The sequence below is a fragment of the Cnephaeus nilssonii genome, assembly GCF_951640355.1.
Source record: "Cnephaeus nilssonii genome assembly, chromosome: 17".
Lineage (NCBI taxonomy): Eukaryota > Metazoa > Chordata > Mammalia > Chiroptera > Vespertilionidae > Cnephaeus > Cnephaeus nilssonii.
Window position 1 is genome coordinate 34,887,515 of NC_137088.1, and position 15,167 is coordinate 34,902,681.

At 37.9% G+C, this 15,167-nt stretch overlaps 1 protein-coding gene across 4 annotated transcripts in view; it reads right to left on the reverse strand.

Moving 5' to 3' along the window:
* PPARG (peroxisome proliferator activated receptor gamma) overlaps window positions 1-15,167 on the reverse strand; it is a 142,266-nt gene that overhangs the window by 16,075 nt on the left and 111,024 nt on the right. For all 4 annotated transcript variants that reach the window (XM_079794990.1, XM_079794992.1, XM_079794993.1 and 1 more), the window contains exons 6-7: window positions 12,521-12,720; window positions 3,384-3,834 (exon numbers count right to left, since the gene is read on the reverse strand). In XM_079794990.1, the coding sequence (XP_079651116.1) occupies window positions 3,384-3,834; window positions 12,521-12,720 (651 nt within the window). The remainder of the gene's footprint in view (window positions 1-3,383; window positions 3,835-12,520; window positions 12,721-15,167) is intronic.

A 15,167-nucleotide genomic window follows, 5' to 3' on the forward strand; every position in this document is an offset into this window, starting at 1 on the left:
CTATGACCCTCACTTTTCTGTCTATGAAATGAGAATGCATATGAAATACTCTTAAAATGTACACAGTGCTTTCCTTTGTTTCTAGAGTGCTGATGTTTTTAGTCTCATTCTTGCCTAAGGCTCAGAGGAGAAAGAGAGAAAGGAGAAAAACTTGAGAACTGGGTCACCTTCCTCACAATCTTGGTTTGAAAGCTGAGTAAATAGTAGAGATGCTAAGCACTAGGCCAATCTAAGTACCACATCTAATGGTATCAGCAGTTTCTAGGGTTGAAGTTGAGTGACAGTGATCTTACTATAGCAACTCTAGTTTCCTCAGCAGATACTTGTTGGGTCAAATAAGGTACTTTCATCCAAAAAATCCCCTTTAGGTCCTCTGGGCCCCCCCTTTTAATTCCCCCAAGTCCTTACCACCCCACTCTTACATCATGCCCATCTCCCCATTCTTCCTTCAGTCTAGGGTCATAGTGCCTTCACTAGAATGAAGCTCTTCTGTGATTCTAAACCTAGCTCAGAATGAGGTCAATGGATGCCTGTCAAAAGCACTTTTTTCCTGAAATCACTAAAGCTATTTATAGACATCAGAATGAACTGCAGAGGAGAAAATAATTGCTCGTTAAGATCAGGTAGGATCAGAAATATGTTGACTGAATCAAAACCTCTTGCTTACATGAATATTCTCCTTTTCTGAAAAATCCAATAGAAAGAAAATTAAAACTAATTGAGAGCCCTGTCCAGTTTTGCTCAGTGGTTAGAGCACCTGGGTTGCAGGTTTGATTCCTGGCCTCAGGCTGCCTGAAATAGCTATTACATTGAACCAAGCTATTCACAGAGCTGTTTTTTTTTTTTTTTTTTTGCTAATTAATGAAATATTTAAGGGCCTAACAAGTCACTGATTTTTAAAATACTCTAGCTTGTGAAATATGGGAAGTAATGACATTTTTCTAGATGAAACCACACTGTTGTCTCATGTACCCATATAACAACATCACTCAGGTTCAAAAAAGCCCATAATTATCATGATTATTTCTTATCTAGATATTTCCTGGTTAGGAACTAAGTATCTTTGAATGGTTTTTTCTAAATGCCTCCCTTAGCATCTGTGGTGGGAATATAAACAAGTACCAACTTTACGGAAAACAAACTGACAATGATGCAACAACGACTTAAAAATGTTCATAGCCATCTACCCAGCAATTCCATTTTGGCCATTTGGAATCAGAAAATAATCTGAAAATTGAACAGAAATTTACACACAAGAATGTTCGCTACAGCAAAATTTGGAACATATTTTTAAAAATTTTCTATGTTCTTTTCTATAGATTTTTATAATAAATTATAAGTAACCTAAGCATATATAGAGATAATTTAGTATGCAATAGTCTTTTATAAAATGAAATATTTTATAGCTATTAAAAGTGCACATGCACAGAAACTTGTTAGTAGGAGAAATAGGACTTTGCTAATCTAGATTTATTCTGAGAAAAGAGACTTTTACTTTTCACTTCCACCTTTCTGTACTCTTTGGATTATATAATGACCAAGTATTTCTTTTATTTTTAAAAGTTAATAAAAATATTAACAAAGAATATGTAATGGGGAAATGATTAAGCAGAGAAAGAAATACGAACATGGTTTATATAGTGTGCTTAGGAAAAACCTTAGAAATATATCAAATGCTAATCATTTCATTTCTCTTTTTCATTAAAAATAAAATGTGCCTTCAAGTACTAGCTAGTTAAACAATATTAACTTGTTTTCTAATCTGTTTTTTCAAAATTTAATCTTTTTCTCTTAGTGAACCTCAAGTAATCTGGAATATCATTTTTGTTTGCTGAACTAATCATAGTCCCAGGAGGATCAAGGGTTAATTTGTTTAAGAAGTAGTCAAGATACTAAAACATGTTGGATAGCATATTTTTGTTACATTAAACATAACACCAAAAAAGTCATTTTTAAAGGAGTTACAACTTGACACTGGACTTAAGGCTCCAGAACTAACCTATGCCATATTGTTATCTATATATACCCTAGTCATATACAGGGCAGTATCAGTACAGACTCTGGAGCCAGACTGCCTGTGTTTATAATCCTGGCTCCATCTTTTACTAGTTGGGTAACCCTGGATAAAAGATTGAACCTTTTAGTTTCCTTGTTTGCAATATGGAACTTACTTCATTGGGTTGTGAGAACGAAATGAATGTGAACGCAGTGCTCAGAACACAGTAAGTACTTAAGCATTTGCTATTATTATTATTACTAATACACTACACACCTGATTTCAGAAGCATTCTACTCTCAAGTAATTGGACAACGAAGGACAGTGGACTGGATCACGCTCTTTATAATATCCTGTACAGTTACACACAGCTTATCTATACCTAATCTATATCTATATCTATATCTATATCTATATCTATATCTATATCTATATCTATATCTATAGAACCTTTCCATCATGCCACGCCAGTTTTCACAGAGGATATTCTGTAAAAACACATAAAATGCTCAACTGAACTCCATTTCAGTAATGAAAACTCGTCATTAAAAACAACTTTTATAGAGCGAGATGACAGTAAAACTTTCTTCTATTCAAGTTGGAAACATGTGAGAGGCCAATAAAAGTAACATTTAGTATAAAACTTGGCTTTTGGAGTTGGTTAGTTAGATCATGTACTTGCAAGGCCAAAAATACAATGAATTACTAAATAACTCAATTCATTTCTCTGCTCTGTGTTCTTTGGTTCAGATTGCATTCTTAACCACAGCCAACCACCTCACAAAGGTATTTTAAGGGAAGCAATCAAAGGAATCTACATGAGAGAGTAGGTAGAGGTCGGTAGATAGTATATATGCTGATACTGGAAAAGCAATTCAAAGAAATATCTTACTGATGGTGGGGCAGGAGCATAATTTGACCCAAAACACTTAATGGTGCTTTCTCTATGCCAAGTGAGCACCATCTCCAGCACAGTTACACATGTCATTACTTAAATGAAATAAATATTAGATTGGCCTTCTGGAAAGGAGAGGAAAAAGACAAGGAAAAAAAGAAAATAAGGAGAAAGCAAAAGGAGAAGAGGGCATTTGTCTTCCATGCTTGCATTTGATTAGGAAAATATTATATGAGGATTAAAAGAAAAGAGCCTGGGTTAGCCTCAGCCTTCAAACAGCAAATCTATGATATCCTTTCTTGGTATTTTACATGCGTGGTGACACTTTCATGGCATTATGCCATTGGCCTTTTCTGTATGAAAAGTGCAGTGAGTACAGAGAGAAAAGGAACATTCACTAGCACTAGGAAAGTAAAAGTAAAAAAAAAAAATATTTCAGCCATTCTATCACCATCCCACCCACTTTTATGGAAGATCAAAGATGAATCTTACCTCCACTGAGAATAATGACGGCTATAAATATTGCCAAATCACTGTCATCTAGTTCCAGTGCATTGAACTTCACAGCAAACTCAAACTTGGGCTCCATAAAGTCACCAAAGGGCTTTCGCAAGCTCTTTAGAAACTCCCTTGTCATGAATCCTTGGCCCTCCGATATGAGAACCCCATCTTTATTCATCAAGGAAGCCAGCATTGTGTAAATGATCTCATGGACGCCGTATTTTAGGAGAGTTACTTGGTCATTCAAGTCAAGGTTTACAAAACCAGGAATACTTTTGGCATATTCTGTGATCTCTTGCACAGCTTCCACCGAGCGGAACTGACAGCCCTGAAATATGCGGATGGCCACCTCTTTGCTCTGCTCCTGCAAGGGGGTGATGTGTTTGAACTTAATTTTATCTTCTCCCATCATTAAGGAATTCATGTCATAGATGACAAATGGCTGCAAATAAAAAAGGAGAAAAAGTGGTTTAGTTGGAGACTTCTCATTCACAGTGAACAGCATCCCAGTTTCTTTATACGTATTTGCTTTAATAACTGAAATCTTTAAAGTCAACAACATTAATAATGACAAAGTACTGTTATCTCCTGATTATTCCTCCTAATGGTCTTCTAGGATCAAAGATATTTAATCTATTTTGTTCTTCTGTTCCTTCAACTTATCCTACAAACCTTTACATGACTAGCTAATAGTTCTAATTTCTGTTGTTTGAGGAGTGTTTGTTGTTGATTTTAAAAATGATAAAATCCATTGTTTATCTTGGCTTTCAATGGAATATGTATTTTATCCTTCTTTCAATAAAAAATCCTTTCAGCAGCCCAGACGGTGTGGCTCAGTGGTTGAGTGTCGACCTATAAGCCAGGAGGTCAGTTTGATTCCCGGTCAGGGCATATGTCCGGGTTGCATGCTCGATCCCCAGTGTGTGTGTGTGTGTGTGGGGGGGTGGTGGGGGTGGTGGTGGGGGTGGGGGGGTGGGGGCGGACGGAGCAGGAGGCAGCCAAACAATGATTCTCTCTCATCATTGATGTTTCTGTCTTTCTCGCCCTCTCCCTTCCTTTCTGAAATCAATAAAAATATTTAAAAAAAAATCATTTCAGCAACCCAGGGTTGAACAGACCCACTTGAACATAAAGTAATCTCGCAGTTTTAGATGAAATCTACTGAGATCTCAGTATGCATGTAAAATATCCTTAACAACAACAACAAAAATCAATCTGAAAGCAGACTAGAAATATTGAGCCAAGAATATGTCTATTCCTTTTCTTAATGCTCTGGAAGCAATCTGTTTCAGTAAGAGCAGATGTATAAGGCCTGTGGGTAAGTGTTGCAAAAAGTGGCAAAACAAAAAGAGTTCTGAACATATTTTTCGAAATATCTGTATCAAATAATCAATAAAACAGGTTTGCAATAGGCTGTTTTAAAAAGCAGGTTGGGTTAGTCATGAAATGATCTCTCTCTTTCATTTTCTTGTATAGAACTAACCAAAGGTTTGTGGTCATTATGAAAACTCTCAAGGCTACTCTGGTTGAGAAAGGGCAGCACTTTATGTACATATACTGAACTATGTAAGGACTTAAACCCCCAATCCTCTTCAAATTAGTGTATGCAAGGAGGCACTGGAATAAGAGTTGAGGGTACTCGGGATCTAACTTTTGTTCTGTGGTTAACCATGTGACTTCAGGAAAGTAATTTATCTTTGTTAGGCCTCAAATTTCTCAGTTGAGGGGAGTGCATTCAATTAGAGGTTGCCATCTCTTCTCTTGATGATATTCTAGTTGCATTTCTCAGAAGCAGTGTGTGTGTGTGCGCGCACGTGCGCACACGCAGTGAGTGGATACGTGTGAATTGTGCATACACACATGCATGTACACTGACGTGCTAAAAATAAAGCTTCTTTTCAGTAGATATGCTGAGAATTCTCTCCTGACTGGCAAGAGGAAGTGGGTGCAGTCAGTGGCAGCTGAAGCCAGCTTCAAGACCCACTGGTCTGGAGATTCTATTAATCTCCACCAGTCTATGATTTTCACCAAACTATTAAGTCTGTTCTACACTGAAGAAAATAACACTAACACTAAGGGCTCTTAGATGCTGAGTAAATTTCCAAACTTGCCTATTATTTCAGCACCATTCACTGGAGTTATTCCAGAAATTCTTTTTTATTTTTTTTAAACAAAAAAAATGCACTTGTATTGTTTAGCAACCAAAAAGGAGGACAGATGTGAGGACCCAAGAGTAAGTTTGCCTGGTGGCTCTAACTAATTCTTCAAGTAAATCAGGAGCCAACAGTGCTTACTATGTTTTGGGGTATTTTGTGCTCCCACCTCCCACTTCAGGACTGATATTATTAGTGGGAGAGGATAGTAAGTTACATCAGTTAAAATGTGCGGAGTTTCCCTAGAATGTCAGATTCTAATCATGAGAAAATCTTGCTTTTATAGAACCTAGAGAAAATGTGGTTTCTGTCCTCCAGGAGTTTTGCAACTTATTAAAGTTTATGTTGATGAAATATTAGCTTTCTTTCGCCATGAGAATCTCATGGTATGGATACCTGAAAAGCCTACCCGCACATGCATGAGTACAAATTACATGACTATAAAATTATCATCTCTTTACACATGGAAGGACTGTACCCAGAACTACCCATTTCCACTTTTGGATGAGCTTCTGCTCAACAGTTTGGTTTCTTGGCACAGAATATATGCCTAAAATTCTTCTACCTCCATGTAAGCAATTTATCTGGAACTATGCCCTGATAAATCACCCTGTGACTCTTCCCCTTCACTTCCCCTGTCCCCTCATATAAAGCCCCAGGTTCCTGTTTTTGAAACTCTGTGATAATTGAGCATAGGGCACAAAATCCTGCTAATTTTCTCTCCCAATTTAACAACAATGTGACTTTAACCCCTTGGCAATCGATGTTGGTCAGGATTTCCTGGCAGTAAACACTCAAGGACAGAGAAAGGAATCAGCAGCCCCCACCATTATGCCAAACCAATCCTTTTTTTTTTTTTTTTTTTTAATCCCTTCAGCATTTTGAAAAAAGTGATGAACTGGCAGAAAATTCTAGGTATTGACATGCAAATGAATACCAGGTGGATTTTTTTGTTTTTCCCCAGTCATATCTGATTATGCTGTTTTCATTGTATTTTTAAAGTCTGCAGCTTAGATTCTTTCAGCCTTCATAATCGATCTGTCAAACTGTAAGTGATTGTTAGACACGATCTGCCTTTCTTTGCCACCAAATCACCAATTCTTAGGTTGCTAACAATTAACTTGCACATTTCACAATGGGACCTCCTTATCCTGAAAGCTAACCCCTTAAAACTGCAGGTGAAATGCGGTCTGTGGAATTTATCTTGAATCATTAATTTAATATTACACCTCTGGTAAAATATTACATTCTTTTGTATATTTTGTAAAGGGAAGCTTTATATGTTCTATTAGCTTGTACAGCATCATCTGAGGAACCTGCCATTATAAGAGGAACCATATCATCTTTGAATTTGGTCTTAATGATTTTATACTTCTAGTTTAGGGCTAACAATGTACTTATCAGACATTCTATCAAGTGGCTACATAAGCATCTCTCCTTAACAGGAAAGAACACTTAATTACATCTAGGATATTATCAGGGATAGATCAGGTTTTGTGAGGCCTAAAATGTATACAGTTGTTGAGTACATTTATAACAATTCCTGGTTCAATAATACAAATTATAAGAATAAAATTGGTCTTCCCAGTGCATTCAAAGGGGCTCTGTGCAAGCTTCATTAGCGTCCTGGTGAATCTACCTCTGGCCACTATGATGCTTGTACTCCTTCTATACTGGACAGACCAGAAAAAGGTGAGAATGAAATGAAGAAAATTGTACTTGAACACAATGCTTTTCCAGAGAAAAATGGTTTCTGCAAGGAGAAATTACAGAAAAGCTTTCTTTGAAGTGATACATAAAATGTACTTTACTTTTGTATGTGTTGATTTTCAAAAATGGCTGCACATATCAAAGCCAGGATGGGATTAAGGGCACTGTTTTATATAGATCATTAAATTTAATTATAGATCTATTGCATGCCCACTATGTGAAACACAAAGGTCCTCGAGAAAGTTGGCTAATAATTGAGGAATAGAACAATAGTATTCCTCAGTAGTCCAATAACATTTGCCTTTTAATATATGAATTATGAAAGGGATTATACATAAATGCTCTAAGTTTTCAGCTCCTTGAATAATAAAATAGCAAGCTAAAGGAGGTAAACAAAAACGTCAACTAATAAAGCAGAGAGTATTCCAGGGATTTCTCCCTTTTGGGAGATTGAAACTAGTGTAATAGACAACCCTACCATCTCACAAACGATCACTTTGGTAACCATGTAAGAGTTAAAAATGGCCTGGAAAAAATGTGTGCCTCCTCTGGTGGGGTTCTCCTGATATTCTTAGTTTTTTGACAAATTAGAGCAAAGGCTCAAGAAAGAAAATTGAATTCTTAGGGTCCATCTTCTTCATTTTATTTCCTTTTTCCTCTTTATACTTCTGACTGACTTTCATTCCTTTAGACACATATGGTTTTTCTTGATTAACTACAGTGGGTGAATGGTAACTCAAAATGCTTTGGTTGGGTTTTCTCAACTTCTTCCTAGTTTCTGCCCATGTTGTTCCTATTTTCCTCTTGTTGAGAACCATGGGATTTATAGAACTAATGGGGTATTCGGAAATAACCTACATTATCATGCTCTGATTAGGGATGAATAAACTAAAGCCAAGAGGTGTTCCATAGTCAAATGGCTATTTACAGCAAACCTGAACGAGAACTAGATCTCTTGATTCATGTTCAGTTCTTTTCTCTTTCTATAGCTTTCTACATAACTTCCTACTTTTTCTTTTTGAAATAAAATGACTATCCTGAGAACTGTGACTTATATTTTTATATTTTAAATGTTTTTATTGATTGAGCACACTGGCCAGGGCAGGACTGTGACTTTGAAACTGAAGCTCTTACATGCTAGGATCTTGGAGGCAGTGCCTTTTGAACTGTTATATCCTAGAGGTGCTACTTAAGTGCTGTACGTGATGGAAGTTTGAAAGTTTCAAAATGTAATTCCATTTTCCTGCATGCTTTAGAGATTTAAGACAAATGAAAACATAATAGGAAGAATTATTTACATTCTAATGAACTAGCAGATAATCACAGCTCTTTAAAAACCATTGATTGCCAGCCAAAATGTTCCTCAGCTGGCAAACAAGGGCATTGGCTAACTGAATCTAACCATGCAAAAGGAAAAAAATCCAAGTACTTTCTTCTTAACTACATAGAATATTATCTTTTTTATTTATTGTCTGAAAGAATACCATTGGTTCAGCTGTGTCATATTTTTAACTGTTTCTGACAGTCCTGGCAATAAAGGAATTTATTTTATTAATATTAATATATGAATTAATGATCCCAGGAGCACAGTTCTTTAGTAGCCATTGAAAGGAAACAGCATGACTATCCTGCTCTTTATTTATACTGGGGTTCCATGGTCTCTTTTCTCTGAGGATTTGTCTGTTATCTTCCTCCTCAGGAGAGCAAGTTCTGGCTCACTCAAGCTTTTCCACAGATAAAGGGGACAGAGACCTCCCTTTGTTCAGCTGTAAGTGTAGGGTTTAAAAGTATAGACATCTTTCCAATAGTTTGAGTTATTAGATGTGATGGACACTGTAAATTTTAGAATGAGAAAATTTAAAGGGTACAGACTATTTTCACAAAAGTTTACATTTCTATATTGGTTTTATTCATTAGTCGTTTCATATTACATATACTATTTAGAGAAACCCTTTTCACAATGGCACTGTTTTGCTCTTGTAATTACAAAAACAGTGACTCCACATGTACCTTATCATGAGCAATGTGATGATTTGGGATGCAAAGTCCAATATAGTACAAATAACAAGTTTTATCCTTACTTGCAGATAGAGTGCAGCCAGGGCCTCACCATCCTCAGATATGGAGTGAAAAGTTGGCAGGCACACCAAAGCTTTTTATATTTATTGTTTTATGACAAACCATGGCATTGAAAATAGTTCTTGAAAACCACTCTGTGTTTATTTTCATCAACAAACATAAGATCATGTGACAATGATGTACCCAGTGTGATCATCACATCAGGGTAATGGTCAAACACTGGGAACTTCCAAAGTCCATTCAGTTCTCAAATTGCCTTCAGGAAATAAAGCGCCCCAGTTCTAGCATATTCATAGGTACAGGGTTCAGTAGGCTCTCTTAAATAAGGGCCTGGGCTGGAACAAGCCACTGAAGGGAAAAGAGCCTGTGGGAGAGTCAGTGCCATTCCTATTTGAAGGGGGCTCAAAGGCTCATTGCTCCTAAAATTCTCCTGTGATTCATGTTTAGTGATTCCATACTCCATCTCTTCCTAATCCTGAGCCGAAAATTCCCAGGCATTATTTTTTTGGGCATGAAATGAAAGGTACATAATATCCCAAAGATATGGTGTCAAAGTTAAAAAGATAAGAGGGGAACAGGAACATTGAATTTATCTGTCCATTTATCTGTTTTGAAAGGTGAAAATAGCAGCAGGGAATAAGATATAGCAGAAGGAAGTTAAGTTGGCAAGGGAGAAGCCTGCAGGCAAATGCTGTTGCTGGGCCTGAGAGGAAAGATTAGCAGGCATGCCATAAATGACAGAATAAGCAAAGGTTAAATTGAGAAGTAAGATAAATTTAAAGAATGGCCTCTTCAATAAAGCCATTTCCTTTTCCAAAGGTTCTTGGTAACTAGTCATCCACTATACTGAGCAGCCCATCCCAGACTTGGCCTAACCAACACTAGTGACATCAGTTCAAGCAAGGGTGTATAATGAGACCCAAACTGCACCCGCCATAGACACTTTTTCACAACCTCCACTCTCTCAAGAGTCCATACTTCTGCAAAACGTTTCCAATCAATTCAAATCTTAACTTTCATAAGTCTTGGCTAAGAGATAACATAACACCCCTGAGAAAGATGCTATCAAATGAATAACATGACCATGTAAGATAAAAAACAAATCTCTAGTCACATTGGAAATCACATTTTGGATTTTTTCCCCTCTCCCATATTCCTCTCTGAACTATTTCTTTCCACCCGTGTTTAATTTGATTTTGCAAGATAAGGAGAAAAGAGAGCCAAACAATTCTATTTCAGTTTTGTGTAATCAGGGGATGGATTATTTTAATTTGGCCCAGTCTCTCTCCAGACCCTAAGAGGCAATTCTGTCTCTATCCAGATCATTAATGATGTCCAGTTTGGTGAGCAAATATTAGGCTAGTTAGAGGCCCTCTGTTGAAAGTCCAGAATTTCATAGGGCATAGGCGACAGTTTTTAATTCAAGTAAGCAAATACATCCTGAGTAAATATTATGGGCAAAGCACAGTCACAGTTACTATAGGGGGAAAAATGACAAACATTTGACCTCTGAACTTGAAAAGCCTATAACCAAGCATTTTGCAGCCCTTTCCCTTAAAATAGCTTAATACCTACTTATCTCATAAAAAGCTGGCAGTTATCTTATTTTTCAACTCAAAGATTTGGAGCCAAAGAGTCAATTGGCATGAGGTTTTAAAGTGATTTACAGTAGACTGGGCTCTGTGCCCCTCAGTAACACAGAGAAGAGTATGTTGGCCACTGGTAGAGTAACTAAATTCTTGACTACTGGGAGACATTTTCTTACACTGCCTTCCTCCTAGCTTCCAGGTACTTCCAGGCTTTCTAGCAGGGATTGCAAATCTGGACAGAGAGATAAAGAAAAGGTGAGAAAGCAGTTCCTGGAAACTAAATGGCTTGAGGCAAAACGGTGGAGTACACTGTTTCAGGGCTCTTTCCCTGTTATCACTCCTTTCCCGGTTCTGGGGCTCCCGGCCTCCAGGTCCCTATCCTATGCTCTCATCAAACTGTTGTAATCTGCCTTAAACTGTTAACCCTCTTTAGTCCCATCAATCTAGCTTTCCTCTTATTTCTCTCCCTTTAAATGAACAATTTATTTTCCACAGACAAATCAGCTTTGCAGAGTTCCTCATTTGCTTTTGACTTGTTAGGCCCCAATTTTTTCATTTAATGAACACATAAACTTAGCTTTACTATGACTTGTAGTCTGTAAAGTCTGCAGAAGACAATCCTAATCACTGTAATTCAGAAGAACAATACAGCACAAGGAAAATTTCCTGACTGAGAATATACTAGGATAGCAGAACAGAGTGGAAAATCCTTGCTGTTCTAAAAATTGATAAAAACAAGTCATAACTCAGAATGTTTTCCCCAGGTAAAACTTTCCTAGTGTCAACCACTCATTGCTAGCCATTAGGAAAGACTAGCTTCCATGAGGGAATGTCATGCTCAGAATGTACTGAAGTAATAATAGTCAGAAGGCCTGCATTAGCCTTGGTTCTTCCACATGCTGTGTGAACTCTGGGCAAAATGTTTAACCATCAATTTCCCTATTTTTAAGAGAGGGTAATAATAGGAGCCATAAGATCGTCATGTGTCTTGAACATATGAATGTGTAAGATTTTTTTGAGCCCTGGCGGGTATAGCTCAGTTGGTTGGGCGTCTTCCCATGCTCAGGAAGGTTGCTGGTTCAATTTCTGATCCAGGTACATGACCATGTTGCAGGCTAGATCCCCGGCAGGAGGCAAGTGGATTGATGTATCATTCTCACATTGATGTTTCTCTCTCTCTCCCTCCCTCTGCCTTCATCTCTCTCTAAAGATCAATAAAGAATCTTTTCAAATGCTAGGTCCAGAAAGCAAGCCTGTGTGAATGAACGTAGTTGGATCCTGAAAGAGGGTGGTGGGGTGAATGGGGCTTGAGTTCATACATTAAAGTTAAGCTGACTTGCATATTTTTATACTTTCTCAAAGAATTTAGTAGGAGAATTTGAAGGACTTTTTCCCTTTTCAAAATAATGTTTACTTATCCTATCTGAAGACATTTCCTTTCCTGTGCTTCAGACTCAGCCTACAATATGTAACAGCCAACAGATGAACAGTACTCTGCATGTGTGTGTGTAACATGGTTAATCATTTCCTCAAAGGAAACAACAACAACAACAATAAACCCAGCCACCCCAAATCAAGAGGGTAGAAGAGAACTAACTGATTTATCTGTTGTCTTTCCTGTCAAGATGGCCCTCGCCTTTGCTTTGGTCAGCGGGAAGGACTTTATGTATGAGTCATACAAATGTTTTGCCAGGGCCCGGAGATCAGCAGACTCTGGGTTCAGCTGGTCGATATCACTGGAGATCTCTGCCAACAGCTTCTCCTTCTCGGCTTGTGGCATCCGCCCAAACCTGATGGCTATAGAGGAAGAGAAATGACAGAATGAATCACTGAAATATTGCTGCTCTTAAGGCACTGTTCTCCCACAGCCGTAGTGCCCACAGAGTAAAAGCCCCTTCTCCCCTCCAGCAATCTCAAGTCTTGGTTTCTATCTACAACTTTGCTCATGATTTTATTTCACAGCAAAGCACAGGCTATCAGTAAAAATTAAATTGTTCATTTCTTTAATTTGAAAAAGTAATGCACGACCTTGCTGGGAAGGTGAAAGAATCTAAGGGTTCAGCAAAGAAAGGAAAGTATATTTGCTGACAAATAATTGAGAGCCAGCTCCTACTCATCCCTTTAAGACCCAGTTCAAATGTCACTTTCTTGTGAGGCTTTCTCTGATTTCTTCAAGCAGAGCTTATTATTCCTTCCCCTGTACTCCAACAGCCCTTAGTACATACTTCAATGATAGCAATTCCACACGGTACTTTAATTATTTATTTTACATATTGTTCCCACTCTGGAACAATATCCTGAAGGCCAGGGGCAATGTCTTTTTCTGCACATAAGTAAGGTGCTAAAAGATCACGATGTTTCACAAATGAAAGGAAGGGATTGTACAGAATTCAAAGTTGTACAGACACAGGTTTTGTTCACAGGGAGTCTGTACTATCTGTTTTGTCCCTGTTATAAATAAAAATGGATGGTGCTTTCGTTCTTGTTATTAGGCAAGAGAGTACTTTTATATTTAGTGGGGAGAAGCCATAATTATCCCCCTAACTCTCCAGAATTACCATTTAATGATGTTTGTCAAAAAGACAATTTCCTTAACATTTGGCTTCTTATGGGGTGAGAAGAGTGAAAAAAGAAGAAAACCGAAGAAAGAAAGGCAAAGAGGAACAGTTAAAAGAGGTTTATAAGTCTTAGGTTGGGGGAAAAATATCTCTTTCAACTCAAATATATTTTTCTTCCTCCTTACCAATACTATCTGTAAAATATTATTATTAATAAATTAATTTTTAAACCAGTTATCACACCTCATTTCAGGTGCTTACACATGCTGTTTTATTTAAAGCTTTAAAATTCTTTTTTAAAATTGAGATTATAATTGACATATAACAATATAGTAGTTTCAGTTGTACAGCATAAAGATTCAGTGTTTGTATATACTGTGAAATGATCACCACAATAACCTAGTTAATATCAATCACCATGCATAGTTCCACAGATTTTTTTCTTGTGATGAGAACCCTTTAAAATCTACTGTCTTAGCAACTTTCTAATATACAATACAGTATTACTAACTACAGTCACCATGCTGTATATTCCATCCCCAGATCTTATTTATTTTACAACTGGAAGTTTGTACTTTTTGGTACCCTTCACCCATTTCGCTGCCTTGCCACCCCCTGCCTCTGGCAACTACCTATCTCTTCTTTGTAGCTATGAGTTAGGGTGTTGTTGTGTGTGTTTTTTTTGTTCCACATATAAGTGAGATCATATGGTATTTGTCTTCCTCTGTCTGACTTATTTCACTTAGCATAATGCCCTCAAGGTCCATCCATATTGTCACAAATAGCAAGATTTCCTTCTTTTATATGGCTGAATAATGTTCCATTTTGTACACATATCATATTTTCTTTATCCCTTCATCCATATATGGACACTTGGGTTGTTTCCATAGTATTGGCTATTATAAATAACTAGAGGCCCGGTACACGAAATTCGTGCAGGGGGAGGGGGTCCCCTCAGCCCAGCCTGCACCTCCTCCAATCCGGGACCCCTCAGGGGATGTCGGACTGTCAGTTTAGGTCCAATCCCAGGGATCAGGCCTAAACCAGCAGTTGGACATCCCTCTCACAATCCGGGACTGCTGGCTCCTAACTGCTCACCTGCTTGCCTGCCTGGTCGCCCCTAACTGCCCCACCGCCCCCGCCGGCCTGGTTGCTCCCAAGTGCTGCCCGTGCTGGCCTGGTCGCCCCACACAGCCTGCTGTTCAGTCATTTGGTCATCCCTCACTAACCCACCTGCTGGTCTGGTCACCCCATGCATCCTGCTGTTCGGTTGTCTATCTGGTTGTTTCAGTCATGATGCCCCCGGGCTTTTTATGTATTAGGATGCTGCTGCAATGAACATGGGAGTGCAGATACCTTTTTGAATTCTTTTTTTTTTCCTAGATAAATACCTAGAAGTGGAATTGCTGGATCATATGAAAAACATTATTTTGACTAATGCTAGTTTGGGGCCACACTTGGGACTCTGTATTTTCTCGTACAAAGGACTGCACTCCCTGCATTTCCCATCATAAGGACATTTGGATATCATATCCAATATTACTCTGTGCATAGCTCTACTATTACACTTATCATATGGCTATCATAGAGATGTGTTTTTAGACAGTCTCCTTCCCTAGACTACAAGCTCCTTGAGGGCAGAGACTGTCATGCTAACTTATATCTCTAGCACTTATTGGTGCTCAG